The sequence below is a fragment of the Colossoma macropomum genome, unplaced genomic scaffold (genome assembly GCF_904425465.1).
Source record: "Colossoma macropomum unplaced genomic scaffold, Colossoma_macropomum, whole genome shotgun sequence".
In the NCBI taxonomy this organism is placed as follows: domain Eukaryota; kingdom Metazoa; phylum Chordata; class Actinopteri; order Characiformes; family Serrasalmidae; genus Colossoma; species Colossoma macropomum.
The window spans coordinates 7,382,478-7,404,575 of NW_023494808.1; the positions used below are offsets into that span (position 1 = coordinate 7,382,478).

General features: G+C 36.9%; 1 protein-coding gene across 1 annotated transcript; it reads left to right on the forward strand.

Moving 5' to 3' along the window:
* Positions 1-7,017: 7,017 nt before the first annotated feature.
* On the forward strand, positions 7,018-22,098 carry LOC118797941 (adhesion G protein-coupled receptor E3-like). The gene is made up of 15 exons (XM_036557240.1): positions 7,018-7,120; positions 7,780-8,166; positions 8,768-8,836; positions 10,030-10,061; positions 10,173-10,250; positions 10,362-10,545; positions 10,805-10,918; positions 11,222-11,403; positions 12,860-13,024; positions 15,945-16,151; positions 16,307-16,539; positions 16,723-16,789; positions 16,943-17,034; positions 17,249-17,411; positions 22,040-22,098. Exons 1-15 carry the CDS (start codon positions 7,018-7,020, stop codon positions 22,088-22,090), a joined length of 2,127 nt encoding a protein of 708 aa, XP_036413133.1. The 3' UTR covers positions 22,091-22,098.

A 22,098-nucleotide genomic window follows, 5' to 3' on the forward strand; every position in this document is an offset into this window, starting at 1 on the left:
GTCATGGAGTGTAGTTATACCTTGTTTTAGCATATGTGGTGATGTGTAATGAATCAATAATGAGATCAATTGAGCAATCATAACAACCCCATTCAGCATACTTACTGCGGCCTCTAAATGGCAAAGGCCACCTAAAAAATAATCCACAAAAAATTGCCCAAACTAGCCATTTGACTAATCATACACTGTAAAAAATGGCTCGTCAGATCTATCTTAAAAAAAAATAAAAAAAAATCTTCATGTGGTAACAAGTAAACTCGTAACTATTTTTATTCAACCTAAATAAATACTTTGAATGAACAATTATGTCAATCAAAGTAACTTTTTGAATTGAATAAAACTAGTTCAATTGCTTGTTACTACATCAAGTATTTTTTTTTAGCTAGATCTGATGAGCCACTTTTTACAGTGTAGTATCTGTGATCACACATGGGTTATAATATGGTAAACATCACAGGACAGTTATGTATTATAGTTTACTGTGAGCAGAGCCACAGCCATATTTGTGATTATTCAGCAATTCTTTTACGTTTCCACCAGGGGTCACCGTTGCTCTGCTAACTACCATCACAAACAGAAGCGCTGCAAATTCAAGTAAGTAAAGCCATTCAGACTATTAAAAATAATTGATGTGCAATATAAATATATTGATATTCACAAGAACACAAAAAGAATATAACAACATTTATATCGATGCGCAGCACACCCCCTTTAAATCATTCAGCACCCCCTGAAAATGTTCACTGGCCTCTTTATAGAAATTATATAAATGTAATCATGTATTATATTGAGAGCACACAGTAGACTGTTGATACAGGATCAGGCCTGTTTTAGCCTACTCAATCAAAATATTAGCTGACCCTAGAACCCAAAAAATTCACTACTAATCATTAATCTTTGCAAGCTTGTTGCTATGGATTATTTCTGGTTACACATGGCCCATTTACACAAAGGCAACACCCAACAAACAAGGTCACAAGTGTAGCAGAAGATGTTAAAACCACAGAATTCAATATAAAATCCATAGAAAAAGGAAGGCTCAGAAATGTGGCATGAAAACAAACCAAAAGCATCTGATTGCAGTCAGCTGTGTTTCAGGTGGCATGGGAGGAAAGAGGGTTATACCAACTGCTGACACTTTGATCCACTAGTATTGTTCATCAGTTACACCCCTGATTCATTGTTTAAAACACTGTAAAAATGGGGTCAGCTCAACTTAAATGGTCCCACTTTATATTAAGTGTTTTTAATAACTGTGTAGTTACATGTGAACAACATATGCAACAACAATGTAACTACTGATAATTTAGTCACTGTTACAGATAGATTACAGAAGTACACCTTATGTAATTACACATGTGTATCAACTTTAGTTTTGCCTCATGTAATTACACAAGTTATCAAGTGTATCTAGATTACAACTCCATTAATACACAATACCTATATAACAACTACACAGGAATTGTCCACTTATTATAAAGTGTAACTTTAACACTACACTGCAGAAAAGTTCCTGTGTAGTTGTTATGTAGGTGCAGTGTAATTACAGAATGGTATTAATCAATGTGATGTGATTAGGTTACTCACCTTTGCTGCTGGAAAAGACTTCTGATCTGTAGTGTATCAATACACTTGTGTAATTACATGAGACAAAGCCGAAGTTAATACACAAGTGTAATTACATAGGCTATATTTCTGTAATCCATTTGTAACACTGACTAAATCATCAATAGTTACAGTGTTGTTGCATGTGCTATTCATGTGTAACTGCACAGTAGTTAAAGACACTTATTATAAAGTGGAGCCACTTAAATCATAAGGTAACTCATTACACTGACCTCTTAGTTCAGTCAAAAGTTCCCCCAACTTTCTTTTCTATTTCTGTATCTCAGTCAGTTTTTATCATTTTCCCCACTAGCTGGGACTCTTTCCAACACATAACTCCACATACTGACAGCTGTGTCTTTGATGGGCTTCAAACTCACAATCTCCTGATTTTGGAATGAATTATTACATAGTTGCACAATTTGAAAAGAGGTGTGGTGTTTGTGTCAGAAGCATTGATTCCTATTTGATTATTTTCAACAACAGCTACTTTGAATGATCCCTGCAACAACTACACTGCTCTGGATCAACCCTGGAGAGCCACTAATGCAACTGCTGTATTGTGGATCTGTGACAGATTCTTCAACTGGAATGGCTGGTATCGGCTGCTGTATTATGGGATGAGCATCCGTATGCCAGAGAGCTGTGTTAATCAGTACAGATGTGGTACTTATTACAGTCTGTGGCTGAATGGTTCTCACCCTCAGATACAGGATGGAATAGTCACTCGTGGAGTCTGTGGAAGTTTAGAAAATAACTGTTGTTACTACAGTTCCATCCAAATTCGAGTCAAAGCATGTCCAGGAAACTATACCGTCTATGAGTTTGTCATACCACAATACTGCGATGCAGCTTACTGTGCAGGTACTTTGAGTATATTTTTTTAAGTTCACACTCTGCTTGTCCAGTGATTTTCTAGCATTTTATCAGGTTGACTCTTGATGTCTGCCACAGCAACTCACCAGTGCTAAACTTCACTACTAGCAGGACTTTTAACCTCTGAATGGCTTACTGAATAGATCAACATGAATTATGCAATTGATTTCAATAAACATAGCTAGTCTAGATACAGAATTACATATTGCATAGTTTACTATGACATCATAGTACAGGGAGATTCACTTGAAAGAGGCCCCGAATATTCTGTTGTAACTCCCGTTAGGATGAAGGCTGTCCGGCGCCTACCTCATCGCTTGGACGCAGGGACATCCAGGGTTGTTCGAAGCTCCATATACTGAGGAGCACATTGCACATTGGTTCGTTCAGATTGCTTCATCCTAGCGAGAGTTATTACAGAATATTCAGGGCCTCTTTTGAGCGAATCTCCTTGTATATATTCTATATGTTACAACATTTTCTAAACTTTGTGGCTGATTTACTAAGGAAGGCACTAATTACCAGCACAGCGCTGACCGGGGTGGCCAGCATAGTAGATTATTTGCTAAGAAATTCCATGCAAACGAACACAGGTGAAACTACATAATTATCATATGGCCAGTGCAGTATAACCACATGTTTGGCTTACATACTTTTTGTATGAAAGCCCAAATCCATCAGGTCAGAGAAAAAAGTTTTTTAATCATTCTGTTTCAGATTCAAACTGTGACTCATTAGGTCAAAATAATGACTTCTTTCCTCAAGATTTTGATTAGGCAGTCAAAATAATCACAGAGTTAAAAAAATGAATTAGTACCTGTCAAGAAAACATGACAATATTTTCAGAAAGTAAGACATTTTACAACAACATGAGACAATTTACTTCAACATGATAAATCAAAATTTCTAGAAAATCTGTTAATATTTTAAGCCAATTTTTAACACCAAAATAAAGTTTGTGACAGGACAAAGCTTTAGTAAATATGTCTCTTTGACTCATATTTTAAAAGAAATTTGCTGCATAATAAAATGTTCTTTACAGATGTGAACACCATCACTCCAAATAAAGCCTCAACTACTGTATCCAGTACTGCTGCGTCAAGCATACAAACAGGTAGGTTTCCCAAGGATCATCATATTAAATCTGATGCACTTTGAAAACAAATTAAAATAGAACAATGAGCAACCATCTGTTTGGAGCTTTGGACTTGTTTGGCAGCCAGTGGCATGTGGAACATTTCACTGCTAGAGGGAAACAAATTAAATTAACCAACTACAAATTCTGGAATCAAACATCATACCATCTGTAAAAAAGCTGAAGATAAAAAGAGGATGTCTTGTACAACTGTCAGGTGCTGTCAGAATATTGAAATAAAAAGACTGAAATAAAGTATTATCACTCAAAATATTAAAGAAATGTGCAATATTTTACTTTCTGAATTTTGGAAAATCAGGTCATCTTTAACTTGCTTAGTTATTCACAGTACCAGAAATTTTGTACAGGCGTGCCCACATTTTGCATGCCACTGTAAATATTTGTCTAAAAAATGTTTATGGATAAATCTGTATTGCTTTCAGTTTCAGGCCAATGATGGATCCTACTCATTAGCCATTTGTTAGTCTGTGATGTTCCTATGACTAAAGAAAGTCTACATGCACCAACAATTTTATTGATTATTGTCAGAAAATATAAAACAAACACAACTTCAAATCACATAAGCAAAATAAAAATAATTGTAATAATTTTAAAAAATTTATAAATTTTATAAATGATGTTTGCAAGTAGGTCATTATATCTTTTGACTTTCAGATTTTTAATTGTTCTGTGATTCTGAGTATGTTGTAATAAGGATCCTCATTGAAATTTTCGTTTCTCTTCACTCTTGTTCAACAGCAGAGACTCCAAACAATGTCACATTTGATCCCTGCAGTTTTTACAGTGTCCTTGATCATTTGTGGAGAAGAACAGACAGTGTGTTGTTCAACAGCCTCAGAAGTTTTGATGACACTCTTGTTGAATGGAACGGCTGGTATCGTTTGTATCTTCAGGGAAAAAGTGCTCAGATTCCTGAATCTGATTGGTGTTCAAGTTACTTGATCTGTGGTGGTTACACACAACTTTTGCTTGGTGGATCTCATCCTCTACCACAGGACGGCATCGTCACCCGAGAAATCTATGGAACGTATGTCTATTCATTTGACAGCAGACAGTGTAATTCCAACAGATCGATCCCAATCCAAGTCAAAGCCTGTCCAGGAAATTACTACGTCTACAGGCTCGTCAAACCAGCTGTGTCACTGCCAATGCCCACATACTGTGCAGGTACAGTATGCAGTGTCCAATATTGTTTATTCATAATGAATTGTAGATTAGTATCTTAAGATGTATTTTGATTGCTACAAAATGTTTTGCTTTACATATCCAGCAGTTGGAGGTTGCTCTTTTCTAGAACAACTTCCAGAAGTACATCTTAGTCTAAACAGAAAACTACATTTACATTTACATTTACATCATTTAGCAGACGCTCTGATCCAGAGCGACTTACAAAAAGTGCTTTGTCTATCCAGAGAAAAAGGTTAGAGAGAAAGCCAGTCCTGAGCTCAGATACTGCTAGAATCAGAAAGTCATTGACACCTAGAGAAAAAGGAACAGAGTTAAACACAGAACAGTGCAAGAGAAGTGCTGTACAATACATTACAATCAATACTTAATTCAGTGCTCATTTAAGTGCTGTATAAACAGATGTGTCTTCAGTCTGCGTTTGAAGACAGCGAGAGACTCTGCTGTACGGACAGCCAGTGGGAGTTCGTTCCACCACCTGGGTGCCAGCACAGAGAACAGTCTTGATGCTTGCCTTCTGCGCACCTTGAAGGATGGCGGGTCAAGCCAAGCTGTACTCGAAGCTCGAAGGGCTCGTGGTACATTTGGAGATTTCACCATTTCCATCAAGTAGGAAGGGGCCGGTCCATTTTTGGCTTTGTAGGCAAGCATAAGGGTTTTAAATCTGATGCATTCAGCTACAGGAAGCCAGTGAAGGGCGCGCAGCAGTGGGGTGACGTGGCTAAACTTTGGGAGATTGAAGACGTGTCGTGCTGCTGCATTCTGGATGAGTTGCAGAGACCTGATGGCCTGCATTGGAAGACCAGCCAAGAGCGAGTTGTAGTAGTCAAACCTTGAGATGACAAGAGACTGCACTAGTACCTGGGTGGCCTCTTGTGTGAGAAAGGGTCAGATCCTCCGGATGTTGTACAGGAGAAATCTGCATGACCGAGTTAGGTTTGCAATGTGAGTCGAGAACGATAACAGGCCATCCAGAACCACACCAAGACTTCTTGCCTCTACAGACGGGACAATCAGAGAGTTCTCGAATGAGATGGCAAGATCATGATGAGGACCTGTAGTTGCAGGGGTGAATAGCAGTTCAGTCTTGCTAGGATAGCAGCTCAGTCTTGCTAGGGACTTGCTAGCTATTTAAACTAGACTTGTTTAAATGGCTAAATGAGTTTAAAATATCTTTTCTAGTGTGTAACTAAATTAATTATTTACAAGTTCTTTCTGTCCACTAGTGAAACGAAATACGAATCACAAGCAGTGATCCATTTACTTTTTGTTTGACCCTTAAACTCTTACACCATGCCAACCTTGCACTGTAGAAGACAAGCTCTATAGTCAAAACAAAAGTAACTAAACTACTAAAAATACTAACTAGACTAACTAAAGTTAATATTTAACTAACTAAACTAAAAACCAAAATACAAGGAGAAGCACTCACTCTCTAACCTAGTGGAGCAACAACTGTTATTGGGACACGCTATGGTACGTTCACATTAAACATTGTTGAAATGGGACAAATCCTCAATGTTTTGTCTAAATGCAAAAGGTAGGCAATACGGCAAAAACACACCAATGAGCCAAAACTTTATGAGTACCCAGAGATGAAGCAAGTTGTGTTTTATCTAGTATCAACGGCACATGTCAAGGTCTGGGATACATTAGATGGTAAGCAAACAGTTGGTCCTCACAATGGAACTGTTGGATGCAGGAGAAATGGCAGGCATGAAGAACCAAATCTGTGTGGCCAGATGACTGGGTAAAAGCATCTCCGAAACTACAATTCTTGAGGGGTGCTTCCAGTCAGCAGTGGGGAGTACTTACCCACAGTGGTTTGAAGACGGACAAACCATGAACCAGCAACAGGGTTTTGAGCTCCTAAGACTTATTGTTTTGCAACAAACGAGATCCCATCTGGCCAGAATGACAGAAGAGCTACTGTGGCAGAATGCGAAGCAATGTTTTACAGCACACTGTGCATCACACCCTGCTGCTTATGAGGCTGCATAGCCACAGACCAGTCAGAGCCCCCATGTTAACCTCTGTTCACTGTAGAAAGTGTCTACAATGGGCATGCGAGCATCAAAACTGGACCTTGAAGTGATGGAAGAAGGTCGCCTGGTCGAACGAGTCCCATTTTCTTACATGGACAGCTGGGTACATTGTGCTGTTTACCTGGGGAAGTGATGCTACCTGGAGGCACCATGAGAAGACAAGTCAGTGGAGGGAGTCTGATGCTCTGGTTGATGTTCTGCTGGCAAACTCTGGGCGAGACATGCCACTTGACTAAACATCGCTATGGACCAGGTACACCCTTCCATGTCAATGATATTTTCCAATAGCAGTGGCCTCTTTCAGCACAATAATGTGCCCTGCCACACTATATACCGCACCTGGGAAAAATTTGAGGAACATGAAGAGATCAAGATGTTGCCCTGTCCTCAAAATCCCCCAGATTGCACTTCAAACGAGTGTCTTTAGGATGTGCTGGATCAGTAAGTCTGCCCATGGCTTCTTACATCTTACAGGACTTAAAGGATCTACCACTACCATCTTCATGCTGCACACTACAGGGCACCTTCAGAGGCCTTGTACAGTCAGTGCCTTGGCGGATTGAAATTGTTTTGGTGGCATACGGAGAACCAACATATTAGTAATGTTTTGATTTATGCATGTATAATCTCACTGTACATCAAGATGTATTTCATGAGATACAATTTGCATAATGATATTTAGTTTAGAGTTGACAATTTAGATCAGACAATAAAGAACCAGAAGTGCCACTTTTAAATGATATCAAAAATGTGTCCAGTTTCTGTTCAATGTGTAACATAATGCACTGCACTAAATCTAATTAAACAAGGGTAATAATGTTACATTATTATTGCTTTTTAAAAGTGAAGTTCATCAGTGTCCATTATTTGTTTGTTATTAATTATTTTTATATACATCTGTTTTCATGACAGTTGCTATTGATACTCCCAGTTATGATCCCTGTAATGACTACACCTCTCTGGATCAACCCTGGAGAGCCACTAATGAGACCGGAGGGTCCAAATGTGACGACTATTTCAATGGCACTGGCTGGTATCGGCTGCTGTATAATGGGACGAGTGTCCGTATGCCAGAGAGCTGTGTTAATCGATTCAGATGTGGTACTGATATCACTCTGTGGCTGAATGGATCTCACCCTCAGATAGAGGATGGAATAGTCACTCGTGGAGTCTGTGGGGATTCAGGAAGTTACTGTTGTTACTACAGATCTACGCCAATTCAAGTCAAAGCATGTCCAGGAAACTATTATGTCTATAAGTTTGCCAAGGCAGTCTCATGCAAGTCAGCTTACTGTGCAGGTACTCTAAACATGTTAAAGGCTTTACACTGTGAATTTTCATTATTTTTTTACTAGCATTTGTACTAGCAAGGTGTCACTTTTTGTTTTTATTCTTTGTATCTTTTTTGCACTAAACTGAATGCCAACTCAACAGTTGGCAGAGGAAATCTTGAGTACTCTTGAGTAGTATACCAAATACATCAACACTGAGTTGAGGCAACATACCTAATATTGATTTATGATTATGCAGGTTGAATCTTATTTAAAGGCCTTACTATACAACCTGCTTCTAATTCAACGTTGGTCTGATTTGTCTTGTCTTCTTAACTTAAGGCTGTAGGGGTAATAAATACATCATTTGCTGCCATTTGTTACAAGTTCACAACTACAGCTTCAGTTATCAGTCATTAAAAATACCAGGGATTTAATTATTAGCTGTTAATTAACATAAAGCTCTTCTTTTGTTGACTCTGTTTGCTCTTGGATGTGTCACTGGTCAATTAACACAACAAATGATTTATCATTATCTGTGTGATTAATGAGAAGAGATTCAAAATACTTGAATTCATATTTTTTTATAGTAATTTATGTTTAAAGTTTGATATACGCTCTCTTTTCAGATGTGAGCACCATCATGCCAGCCTCTACCACAACTCTGGCCATTAGCACTGAACTGACCACCACTCCAAGTAGGTGTCCAGAGGAAATCTCAACATTTAGCTTTTAAATAACTGAAGTTGGCAGAGGTTCAGAGTCGCACAATATTGCTAAGTTCACCACCATCACTTTTTTATAAATTGTCTATTTGTCTGTTGTGTTGAGCCTGTAGTGACATTAACTTATCATGTCTTAAATACAACTACTGCAACTCCTGCTGCTGAAAAAAACAGGTGCATGTAATATTACATTACTTTATTATCAGTGATGGGTACCCTTTTAGGAAAAATGATATCAAAAATGTGTTTAGAATAAGACTGCCCTCATGAATGGTTTATGAATTGCTTAAAATTAGTTCATTAGTGGTCAGTAATTAGGTCATAAATACCTTAAAAAAATCATAAAAAATAAATCTGAGGTTTAACAATGTATATATAAATATGGATTCACCATAGACAAAAAGGTCACTGTCTAATTCATGTGTTTTAAGAGTAAACTAGTTTTTTGTATATTTATGACCTTATTACTACTAATAACTGCTAATGAACACATTTTAAACTATTTAAAACACTCTATAGTTCAGTCACACTTTATTTGGATGGTCCCATATAGATGCTCTACAGAGACTTAAATTATTAACAAACTTACTGGTGATGTTCAGTTGATTATCAACAACATTATAGTTAGGGTTAGGGTTAGGAGTAGATGTAGGTTTTACCTTGAGGTTAAGGTGAGGGTTAGGTTTAGGGTTAGATTTAATAAATGCTTTCACACTGAACTTGAAGTTCAGTTGAATTTAATGGATATTTAGTTGAATGTTACGTAAAGATATACTGAACATTTACAAAGAATCTACAGTGGACCATCCAAATAAAGTGTTACCGGTAGTTCTATTGGAACATGATACCTAGTATGGATTCTCAAACCATAAAGCAATAGCTGCATTGGCCTTACGAGGGATAATCATTAAAAATCAACACTTTCCACTATAATAGTGGTAAAAACACAAATACATTAGTGTTTTGTTGGGATATACAACATCATGAACTCTGACAAGTTTGAACACCAATAATTATGACATATCTTTCTGGAATCATTAATGCATTGGCAATAATCACAAATATCACTGATATAATTTAAAACAAAGTTGCTATGCTTTTCATTTTATATGAAAATATAAAAAAAACCCTTAATGTACATTATTTTATTGATACATCACTTTCAGACCCCGATATCACAGTATCCGCAGAATGCAAGGTTTGTGGCTATTTCACTAGACATAATACCTCATAATTATGATTTCTGAGCTTTATACAATGATGAAGATAGTTCACGATCATGCATAACACAATGGACTTCTTGCTTTAGGACAAGTTCACGCCAAAATGTGGAGAGGATCTGTTTAACCAGCTTGAGAAGATCACTGCTCAAGTGCTCCCGCAAGAAGTCAGTTCTGTAATTAAGTAGAAAATAGCAGTACAAAAAATAGAGTAATAGCCAATGAGTTCAGTGTGCATTATATTAATATCTCTATATTTCTCTCTGATTACTGATCAGGTTGTAGTGAAGTATTTAGACATGGTGCTGAATACCCAGGAGCAACTTCTGAAGGTTGAAACACGTTCAGAAAAACTGGCATCTTATGGCAACACAGTGCTGAATAGGACTGAGAAACTGGTGTCTACACTGGTGAAGCCAGCAGAGACCACTGACTCTGTTAACATCTCTCTAAAGGGCTTAGGTAAATGACTACATAAGTAAAAAGTACTCTAATTATTAAGTACAGTTAATTAAAGTTAAGTGAATAGTTAAAAATTATACTCCTTTATTCCACTTTTGTATCCTTTAGTAAGATCTAGAAGCAAAACTATGTACTGGGATTAAAAAAATCTCTCTTTTCAACAGACATTTTCAGAATCCTCTTAATTTGATTTAATCTAAAACACTGATACATCATGGCATTAGTAGATGGTTTATGACTCATACTTTATATTTCTCAGATATTCAAGTCTTTGCAGTTGGACCAAAAGCCTCACTGAAAAAAATCCCTCAGATCAGCATGAACGACACTCAGATGGATATCGACCTTATCCAGATTTCAAAGAATAACAACGGTATAGTAGCGGTCTTTGCATGCAGTTCAGTACTAAGACATTGTAGAATGAAGGAGAGAACTGGAAGGAAAATTAGCTGGTTGTTCACAGCAGCTCTGTCATAAAAGTGGAGGGAAATAATCACACACAAAAAAATCAGGAAGAATCATATTGTCAGGGGGCCTGAGATGGAAAAAAAAATGGGGACTGAGGCTCACAAAAATAGGGACTAAAATCATGAAATACGTTATATGTGTATTTAATTTATTATTTGTGAGTTTGCACTTCTCTTTATAGTGATATGGTTTTGTTGATGTGCTTCAGGATCAGCTGCTGTGGCCTTCCTGAGCTTCAGCAACATGGCAAGCATGTTGAAACCCAGTCTTTTCAACTCAACTGCTAACACAGTGAAAACCATGATGTCCATAGTAGTATCAGCCACACTGCCCAAAACCACCAACACACAGCTCACCAAAGCGGTCAACTTCACTCTGAAACATAATCAAGTGAGTTTTACTGATATGCTTAATCTAATAATTAGGTTTATTTTATATTGTAGGGTTTTAACTACTGACGTTTTGCCCAGGTGACCACCCTGTTTTGGCATCAAAAGGTGGCTTTTTGTTAAAAGTGCACATGGAAACTCTTTCGACTTCATTCTTTGGTGCACTTCTGTGGGTGCTGTAGCTTCTGTGCCCATCGTAGCAGAAATATCAGCCTTTGATGCACTGCACACTATTTGCCACAATTTCAAAATCATGCAGTTCCCAAACAACCAGGATGTGCTGAATGAAAACAAACATGGATTTTACAGTATATCAGTGTTTCTAAACAGTGTTCTCACAGTATCACAGATCCGCCACCATACTTCACAGTGGGGATGGGATACTTTTCTGCCTGGCTATCTTTGTGTCCATACCAAACTCATCTCTGCTGTTTGTTACCAAAAAACCTCTATTTTGGTCTCATTTGACCACAGAATACTGTCCCACTAAAAGTTCCAGTAACATTTGGCAAACTGTAGGAGCTTAAGTTTTTTGGTAATTGACAGCAGTGGCTTTCTTCTGGCAACCCCACCAAACAACTTGTGATAATATAGGTGGTGTTTGTGGTTTGGGAGACATTCAGACCCTATGACCTAATTTGGTCAATTCCCCAACTGTGATTCTTGGAGATTCTTTGTCCACTCAAAACATCCTTCTCACTGAGCTTGGGGTTTGTATAGAGATACATTCTGTTTCTAGCAGATTCTTTGTATCTCCAGTTATTCTTAATTATTTCCCTGATAATGGAAATGGACATTTTCAACTGTTTAGTTACTTTCTTGTAGCCATTTCCCGATTTGTGCAGCTCAACAACCTTTTGTCACACATCATTGCTGTATTATCTAGTCTTTCTAATAGTGATGGATATCTAAGGAAATTTGTCTTGTATTCCATCTCATATATATTCCCTATTAAAACAGGAAGTCATGGCTGACTATTTAAGTGTTCCTAATTGCTCAGGTGAATTTAAGACATAAAATAGGAATGGGACTGTACTTCAGTTAGATTTCACTCCTAAGAATTTCTAGGGGTGCCAACAATGGTAGCACACAAATGTTTAGGAAAAATACTTATTTCGTGACAAGATTTAGTTTTTTTCTTTCAGTCTTTATACATTAAGTAAATGTTTGATTCTTGCTAATATTTTGAATGAAAGATAAAAAGGATAAGAAATTAAGAATTTTACAGCTCATTTTGCTCCTGATTACCAGTATTCTCAACATTTGTGGAGGGCACTCTGTGTAGATTTCACCATGTTTTTGGTGATGTTTATATCACAGGTGCTCCATTTCCTTTAAATAATGTTGCTACTCACACTTATAGTGGTTCAGTTGCAAGTAAAGTAGCAGAAAGCAAAGAAGCAAATGTCTTGATTTAAACAGCAAAGGACAATCATTTCCCTTCTCTTTTTTCCTAGGAAATGGACCCTAATGGTACAATTTCCTGTGTGTACTGGAATAAAATGGAATGGATTGTTGATGGCTGTTATCTTCTCCAGACCAACAGCAGCCACTCTGTGTGCTCCTGTGTTCACCTGTCAACCTTCGCTCTCATCATGCAAACCAACCCACCCTCAGATTATGTAAGATCAACTGAAAATTTTAGAAAACATTGCATGATTTAGATATTTTTTTGGAAGAAAGATTGCATGATTTTGATATTTTACAACTTAATAACAATCAGATATAAGACCTTGGCAGATGCACCGATATCACTTTTTTCCCTTCCGATACCAATCCTCATACCTAATCCTTTAGTATCAACTGGTACAGAGTACCGATACTAATTTTATCCAATCTAACATGCCTATAAGTCCTGATATTTATACAACTTATTTTTTTAATTAGTTTTATTTTGGTAAAATCTTTGTTCTGCATCACAAATAAAAAACACTTAGCTGGACGGTATTTACTTGTTGGATTATATTTATTAGATGCTTAAAAACATATTTTTGTTTATGTATATATTTAGTATTTACTATTATATGATTAGTATTTTTTAATATCTTTTACAACTTATATAAATGTAAAATATTTTTATTGTGCACAACAGTGTTGTGCCCCTGAATCTAATCGTGTCCAGGTGCGTTCCTAATTGACTCACCTACAAACCTACAAACTGCATTTCAAACTTTTAAAGGAACGTGATACCAAGTTATCATTTACCCTAAGATCCTAAAGCCCTGATAGTTATAAGACTCTAAAATCCTGCCAGTTACATCTATCCCAGCTGAAATGAGGTGTCCTAGTGATCTTTTTTATTCTAACTTTTATTTTAAATGTTAACTTACTTACTTCAATGGTCTAAAAGTATTCAAATTATTTTGTACAACCAAGCCTCTTTATACAATCAGCCTCTTCTGATTGCTCTGATTGTGACACTAACATCGCCCATGGGGAGAATGTAGGGAATGCATTGCTTGTTTGCAGAAATTCAGACACTTTGCAACTGGGAGCTGAATGAAGTGCTAATCAACTGTCGGTCACTTACAAGCTCCTCAGCATAACAAATGTTCGATTGTCAATGGTGATTTTAATCATGCAAATCTGAAGTCAGTACTGCCTAAATTCTACAAGCATGTTCATTTTGTGATTCGTGGAGTAAACACACTGGACCTTGTTTATACCAATATCTGTGGCTGAAGCCTGCTTCCACCTCAGCTGCATGGACCACATCAAATTTACATTCATTTTAGCATACAAACCTCTACTCAAACATGCTAAACTGGTTCTAAAACAGGCAAAACCTGGCCTGAGGAAGCCGTCTCAGCATTTTACAACTGTTTTGAACACACAGACTGGAACATGTTCAAGCAAGCTGCTACATATTGTTGTTGTCGGAAGAAAACATTGTATCTCCATTTTTTGTCATTTTTTAGTTTTTGATATAATTGGAAATACCTGTTGCCCTTTACATTACATGCAAATTTCATGATGAATGGACCAAAGGAAATGGCCCAAAATTACTTAGAAAAAAATCTGGTTCCATTGACTTACATTAAAAGTAAAGTAGGTTTTTTCCTTCTACTGTAAAGTTACCATTTTGGAGATGTTTTCTTTCGACAACAGTGCTATATTTATTCAGCTGATTTGGAGGAATACACGGCACGCATGACTGGCTACATAACCAAGTGCATAGATGATGCAACTTCAGGCTGATCAGAAGCTGTGAATGACTGCAGAGGCGTTTGTGATGCTAAAAACCTGGAACGCTGCCTTATGTCAGGTGACAAGGCAACTCTCCAATGGCAAGGCCAACCTGCCTTTATCGGGCAATCGGAGAAGGAAGACTGCAACAAAACACAGAGAATACACAGACACTTTCAGGACACCACAGACACATAACATCACGTGTCTGCAATGCTGATGCAAAATTTTGAGGCATAACAAACTTTAAACAAATGAATTTGCCTAGTTAAAACATCATGAGAAAGCAGAAGTTAACCAACCAATACATACATGATCTCATAACTCAAATAGACAATTCACAATATAAAAAAGAAGAATGGGGATTTTTATTGGCAAAAGACTTTCATGCAGAATACTTTTAAATAAGTCAACAAAAAAGTAAATCAACAATTTTAATCAATCAAAATAGCCCACATTATTGCAGAATACAACATATCAAAAAATAAGGAAACACTACACAAATTGTTCATTAATTATTTGTTATTGTTTCGAAGGAAGGTTACTTTGTTGACTTATATTTTATTGCTAAAAACAATAGCATATTAATAAGCAATATATTTTCTGTATATATTCAATATAAAAAGTTCTGAAGTCAGTGCTGCCTAAATTATACATTTTTCTCACTATGACATGATTTGAGGTTATAGCCTACTGCTGTCAGCAGTGCAGTCATCTTCCTACATATTCCAGTATGCTATTGTGGCATAAACAAAACCAAAACAAGATTACGATCACTACACTGCACGGGAACTGCAGCGTAGTTTACTGAAACCCAGCCTCCAAAAGCATTTGCACAGTGTTATACACTATTACCAGCCAACAGACAGAAGGCAAGCAATCACAGTGCAGTTAAACCATCCCCCATTCCAATACTGTGGATTGATTTAGTGAAGCTTATAAACAGCATCTGTATAACTTTAAGGCCAGCTAAACAATGGAAGGATAATAATCACAATGTTTACCCCTGAAACACGTAAATGCTTTATGTAATCAGTAACTTAAGTGAGACCGAACTAGAAGTGGCTTGATACTGTTGGTGATGCTTAGCAAAGATATTTTTTCATATGCTGTATTTTATGAGATCCAAGAAACAGCAACTTTCACACTCTATTTTTTTTTAACCTGCCACACTTGAGCTACATAAGTGCAACATTTCACTCCAAGCACTATTAGTAAACTGTATTTTTTTCCTCATATATATTTCTTCATTCTTCATGTATTTTTAGTTCTATAGTAAATTAATCAAAATGTTTAAGTATCATTAGATTCAGAACAAGAGATCAGATAATAAAGTGCTTGGCTGTTGATTTCCAGAGTGACCCTCTCTTGGAGCTGCTCAACACGGTGGCTGTGGCAGTGGGACTGTTGTTCCTGAGCTTGTCCCTGTTGACATTTGCCCTTTGTCGTCAACACCTGAGAGTTAACGCCGCTCCTCTGATAAACCTGTGCATCAGCCTGTTTCTGGCTCACCTCCTCTTCCTTCTCACACAGACGTTCCTGCAGTACATACAGACTAATCAGGTGAGAATTATTTACTTCTATTTTACCTCATCAGCTGTGGATAAATATAATGGTAATAATAAAGTAATAACATTCTTTAGCTATAAGAGCGTTAAGGTTAAAATCTAATAAATTATCAGTGTTTTGTATTTGATATTCTCTCTTTCTTTCTCCAGATGCTGTGTGCAGCGATGGCAGGTGTTCTGCACTTTCTCTTTCTCTCCGCTTTTGTGTGGATGTTCTTTGAAGCTGTTCTTCTCTTGATCTCTGTGAAGAACCTCACAAAGATCAGATCAAAGCAGAAGGAGGTGCTTAGCTGGAAATATCTGATTGTGATTGGATATGTTATTCCACTGGTTGTGGTGGGCGTGTCTGTCGGACTGTTTCCTGATGGATACGGCAGTGAACGGTAAGGATGTAGAGTGGGTGTGGTTACATCCAAAGCTGTTTAGTTAGTTTCTTAAAATATGTATATATTCATTTAGCAACTCCTTCACTAGAAATTCTATTTAAAGCATGATCAGCCAGCAAATCCTTTGATGTATTCTTCAGATGACAATCTGAGATGTAGTCTGTGTTTTCGTTTGTGCAGTTGTTGGATTAAGACCGACAGGTACTTTGTGTGGAGTTTTCTGGGTCCCGTGTGTTTTATTCTTACAGTAAGTGCTAAGATTTCTCTTCTACATTACATTCTTGTAGTAACATTTGGAGTATTCCGAGAGAGCATTACATACATCACATTGGCTTATCCAGTAGGAATTATAATGTTTTAATTATCTGAATAATCTGCTAATCATTTCCTACATTTGCAGTTCAACTTGATCTTCTTCTTCTTCATCATCATAACACTCAGAACAACCATGACAGCTCTGAACAGTGACATTTCCCAAATCAAGCAAATGAGGTAACAAACAGCACACATCTTATTGTTGCATTCGGAAGCTCAGTGCGTCATGTGGAGGGCAGGGGTGTTATTCACCATGCTACTTCAACCACAATTTAACCACTAACACATAAAATAGAATAAACAAGCAGAATCTGCCCCTCCCTCTCTCTCTCTCTCTCTCTCTCTCTCTCTCTCTCTCTCTCTCTCTCTCTCTCTCTCTCTGTATCTCTAGAATTCTTGTCTTTAAAACACTGGTCCAGATTGTCATCCTCGGTTGTCCCTGGATTCTGGGTTTCTTCGTAAACGGCAGTAAGGTGCTGGAGATTGTCTTCCTGTTCCTCAACTCCCAGCAGGGCACCTTCATCTTCCTGGTCCACTGTGTCCTTGACCAAGAGGTCAGCCATTGCTTGTCTCTAATTCAATCAGCATCCTATCCTAAACATGCCCTTTTCGCTTGGAGGCATTTTCCTAATTTCATAAGTTTTCTGTCACCAGCAAAATGAAGAAACACTTCATTTTTCATTCAGTCGCCTTGAAGACAGACAAGAAATGGTGTGTAAAAGGTTTGCAGCCGCTGAAGTTGCAGCAGCACTTTTGGAATGTAGCAATGAGAATTACATTATTCGACTATTGTATTCATACATTCCACTACTTATGTGAACTTAAGGCTTTGATAAAGTACCAAAACAATTTGTCCACTGTGATAGGTCAGTCTTAGTCTGCCACTGGCAGGAGCCGGGTCACCCATCCTGTGGTCAGACTCAATGCCACCACTAGCTGGGAGCACAGAGCCACCTCTAGGTAATTAGAGATAACCGGTCACACCTGTATTCAGCTCTACTTAAGAGTGGCTCTTTGTTTGTTCCGTGCTCAGTCCTGAGTTTGCATACCATGTGCATCTGCCTCTTGATCAAGCCAGTATTTGGGTAATTGCTCTCAAGTCTTCCAGAGTTTGCTCCTGGTCCCTCTAAGCCTTACTCTCATGTCTCTTGTGACAACAGTGTGAGTATTTAAAAGAAGAAGAAATTATTGAATAAAAAAAGATAAAGGGAATGAAAATAAAGAAAAAAGATTTAACTTATTTTTTCTTTCTTCCCTTTCTTGAGCCTTTGGTTAGCCCCACTTTCAGTTTAGTTTTTGAGTGGTGGTGAAGTTGAGTTGGCTGCACACTGGTCAGTGACCCTCTAAGCCTTGGTTTAATCCCAGCGTGGGGTGTTTCTTTGTTTCTCCTTTTCGGGGTAGTTTAGTTAAGGCTTCTCCTTGGCACCTGGCCAGCATTTCTAAACTTTTAGTTACACTATTGATTTAGATTTTTACTGCCACCTGTGCTTGTGCTCTGCCATTGAGGTCCCTCTCTATTCACAGCTGGTGGTTCAACCAGCAACACTTTAGCCTTCCATACCTGGAGGCCTGGGTTCATTTCCACCTCTGGCTGCACCTTGTTACAGTCCACATGAGTAAAGCTATGTTTTTCACAAGACATATTAAGAATTTCTAAAACAGGATTTCACTTTTTCAGTTTTGGGGCTGAATTTCTCTCTTCTCTCACAGCACTTCAGGACAAAGTGCCTGATTATAGTGAGAGAGCTGAGATTGTTCTGAACATTCTGATATATAATATATGGGTATAATGTTGTATGCAAGTGCCTTTGAAGGCAAATTTGAGGATATATGCAAAAATCAAGAAAATGCCCACAGACACCAGACGGTTAATAAAAAAAAAATCAGTATATACTGCTTAAGCGTTCCTTAAATGTTGCTTAATATTTACTTAAAAATTTACTTAAAATATGTATATTGGCTCCACATGACTTTGTTAACACAATATAATTATTATGTGTAAGTACTTGGATATCTTACTTTAAGTTGATGTAACATTTAATTTATGCAGACCCGATGTCAGACATGTCCAGCAAAATTTTATATTTAGTTTATTTAATGTTTATTAAATATTTCATAAAGGGACGAAAAAGGATCTCAGGACATTTTCACACTAGAGCTTTTTTCTTTTTTTGGGGGACTGTTTGCTCTGTGAGTTCAGTATGTAGGGTTGACTGTGAAAGGTGTTTCTGAGACCAGGAGAGGTTCAGATAAGCAATCTCTGGTCCTCCCAAAATCAGTGGTCTGGGGGTATTTTGCAAACCTGTATGCACAAAAGTGACATATGGAATTGTGCAATAGATCCATGGTTCAGATGGAATTATTCTGTGTGACCACCCCCCCCCACACACACACATCAAACAAACCCAATTGGTTCTGGGTGCAGACTCAAGTATTCAGGAAATTGTGAAAATGCCCTTAATCCCAATTGTTTTCTATAAAAGAGGCTTTCTTTGTTTGATGTATCTGATTTTGAAATGGTTTTTCATGCAATTCATTTCTGTGTTTGCAATTGAGTGTCTTTTTGCTGTTGTACTGTCACTTTAACAAACAGAACCTACACAGATGAGGGCAATTAGTTATCAAAAAAAAAGTAGGTTGAGAGAATTGCTTCCTGGGCACTGATGATGGCAAGAAGCTGAAACATTTTATCAGTTTGTGTCTATTGTTTTGTACTCTAAAGATACAAATATATATTTTTGCAAGACTTGTCTGATTTTTCAGCAGTGTGCAGGCAGTACCTTTTATATTCCATTCATACTCCATTTATATTCAGTTTTTTTTTTTTTTTTTTTCTTTTTTGTGGAGCACAACATTAATCTTTGCTACTGCCCATGCAACTGATATATCGCTGTTGTTGGAAGAAAGCCTCATATCTCCAAAATGGTAACTTTACAGGAGAAGGAAAAAAACACTCTTTACTTTTAATGTAAGTCGATGGAACCAGAATTATTTCCAAGTCATTTTGGGTCATTTTTTTAGTCCATTCATTATGAAATTTACCCACAATGTAAAGAGTAACAGGTATTTTCAAATTATGTCAAAAACTGAAAAACGATTTAGATTTAGGATATCGATACGATAAAGATTTAGCTTTACTCATTGTATTATGGTGGCTAGCTAGGTTTTCTTGCCTTTATGGTCACAAAGCACTTACAAATGTCAAAAAGACAGAAAATAATAATGATTAAGACATTTAAGAAACTTGATATCTTTAAAAAAAAATTCAAATGTTAATTCTGATTCTTTAAGCCAAGATTACCCATATTTTTAGAAAAGATTCTAGTGTATTGCAAAAAACGATGGGTTTGTTTTTTGTGTTCTGATGATGAGGTAAATTAGAAAATACCTATAGAGTTTTGTTAGTCTTCCTTTACCATTCTTCATTCATGCCTCTTTCTTTCTGTCACATCTCGAAGTCTCATTCCTATTTAATCAGTTAAATGGATAGATTAACAGGTTAATTAGACCAGTTTACAGTACAGAGATTACACTGAGTCTTTAATGGCCAAACATGATCTACTGAGAATACTTGTCTGGGGACAACATTTTCATTTTCATTTCATTCTTCAAAATTGATGTATCAGAAATGCCCTTTAATTTAGTTTTGTCAGATGTATAAAATTGATTTAATGGAGCCAAAATCTGAGTACATTACCTCAGAAGAAAAGTAATGACTTGGCTTGTTTGCCAACAAGATGTGGTAAAGGTTTAGTCTACCAAGCCTGGCCTGGCTATGAATAAACTCATACTATTTTACAGTGGTGTGAACACTTCTGCACTCTCAACCTTATAGTTGTTTCTGCACACCTTTTTGTCTACCTCACTCCAAAGTGTTGGATTAGTTTAGAAATTTCAGTTTGTTTGTTCTCCCCCTAATAATTCTGCCTTTCCACCAACATTTGGCCCAAAAGTTCTCAAAGTTGTCCCCGAACATGTATTCTTGGTAAAAGATCATGTGAGACTACCTCTTAAGTACAAGAGGATATAGTTCAATTCAGCATTAAGGAAACAGATTAAGAGACAACATTGTGTGCTCAGTTGAACACAGTACATTGAGTTGTCATTTTTAGTTAAATTTTTCATTGTAACAAATCACTAGCAATGTATTTGGTCCCACCTTATTTTAAGCATTTAATAAATGTATAGTTGCATGTGAACAAACATATACAATAACAATGTAACTACTAATGATTTAGTCACTGTTACAGATGGATTACAGAAGTACACCTTATGTAATTACATAAATGTATCTTTACATGGTTGTAACAGCCTATTCTCTATCATGTAATTACACAAGGGTAATAACAAATATAATTACATTTGTAATCAGACTGAAATAGCATTTTTTAGAAGTTTTATTTTTCTTTTTTCCAGCAGTAAAAGGAAGTATGTAATAACTTACAATAAGACATTACCAACACTGTGTCTGCCAGCTTTCCTAACATTTAGCTAGCATGTTGCTAGTGCTGTGACACTGTAACCAGTTTCAGCTTTAAACCATTCTGTATGTATATGTGACGGTGGAGCAGATCTCCCTTTATCTTAAAATGTAACTTTTATAACATTAATTAAATGTGTTGCATTTTCCCCAAAGCAATGTCTATATTACCACTTCATTATTACACAATACCTACATACCAACTACACAGGAATTGTCCACTTATTTTAAAGTGTAACGTTACCCTACACTACAGGGAAGTCCCTGTGTTGAAGATACACTTGTGTAACTACATGAGACAAAACTGATGTTGATACACATGTGTAATTACACATGCTGTATTTCTGTAAACCATCTGTAACAGTGACCATCTGTAAATCATTAGTAGTTACAGTGTTGTTATATATGTTATTCATGTGTAACTACACAGTTATTACAGACACTTAATATAATGTATTTTGCATTGTAAATGTATTGGTCATCACCATTCACCCTAATTTCCATTCAAACATATCCCCCTATTGAGCTCAGTGAGCACTTAGGCATGTGCAATGATCTGCATGCCCTTCTTGTATTTCCAGTTTTTAATAAAATCAAATCATAGAAGAAAAAAATTACAGCTAATATTTATGTTGTTGAGTTTCTGTGTTTTCTTTTCTAGAGTTTTAAACTACCTGACTCTCTTATTTCATGTACTTCCAGGTCAGGCAACAGTACAGGAAGTGGCTGAACACATTTTGTCAAGTCATGTGAGAGAAAAT

Coding starts and splice junctions, on each gene's coding strand:
- LOC118797941 (XM_036557240.1), top strand. CDS start 7,018: ATGAGAAGACAAGTCAGTGGAGGGAGTCTGATGCTCTGGTTGATGTTC. Junction 8,167..8,767: donor CAAGTCAGCTTACTGTGCAG/GTACTCTAAACA, acceptor CTCTCTTTTCAG/ATGTGAGCACCATCATGCCA. Junction 11,404..12,859: donor TCACTCTGAAACATAATCAA/GTGAGTTTTACT, acceptor CTTTTTTCCTAG/GAAATGGACCCTAATGGTAC.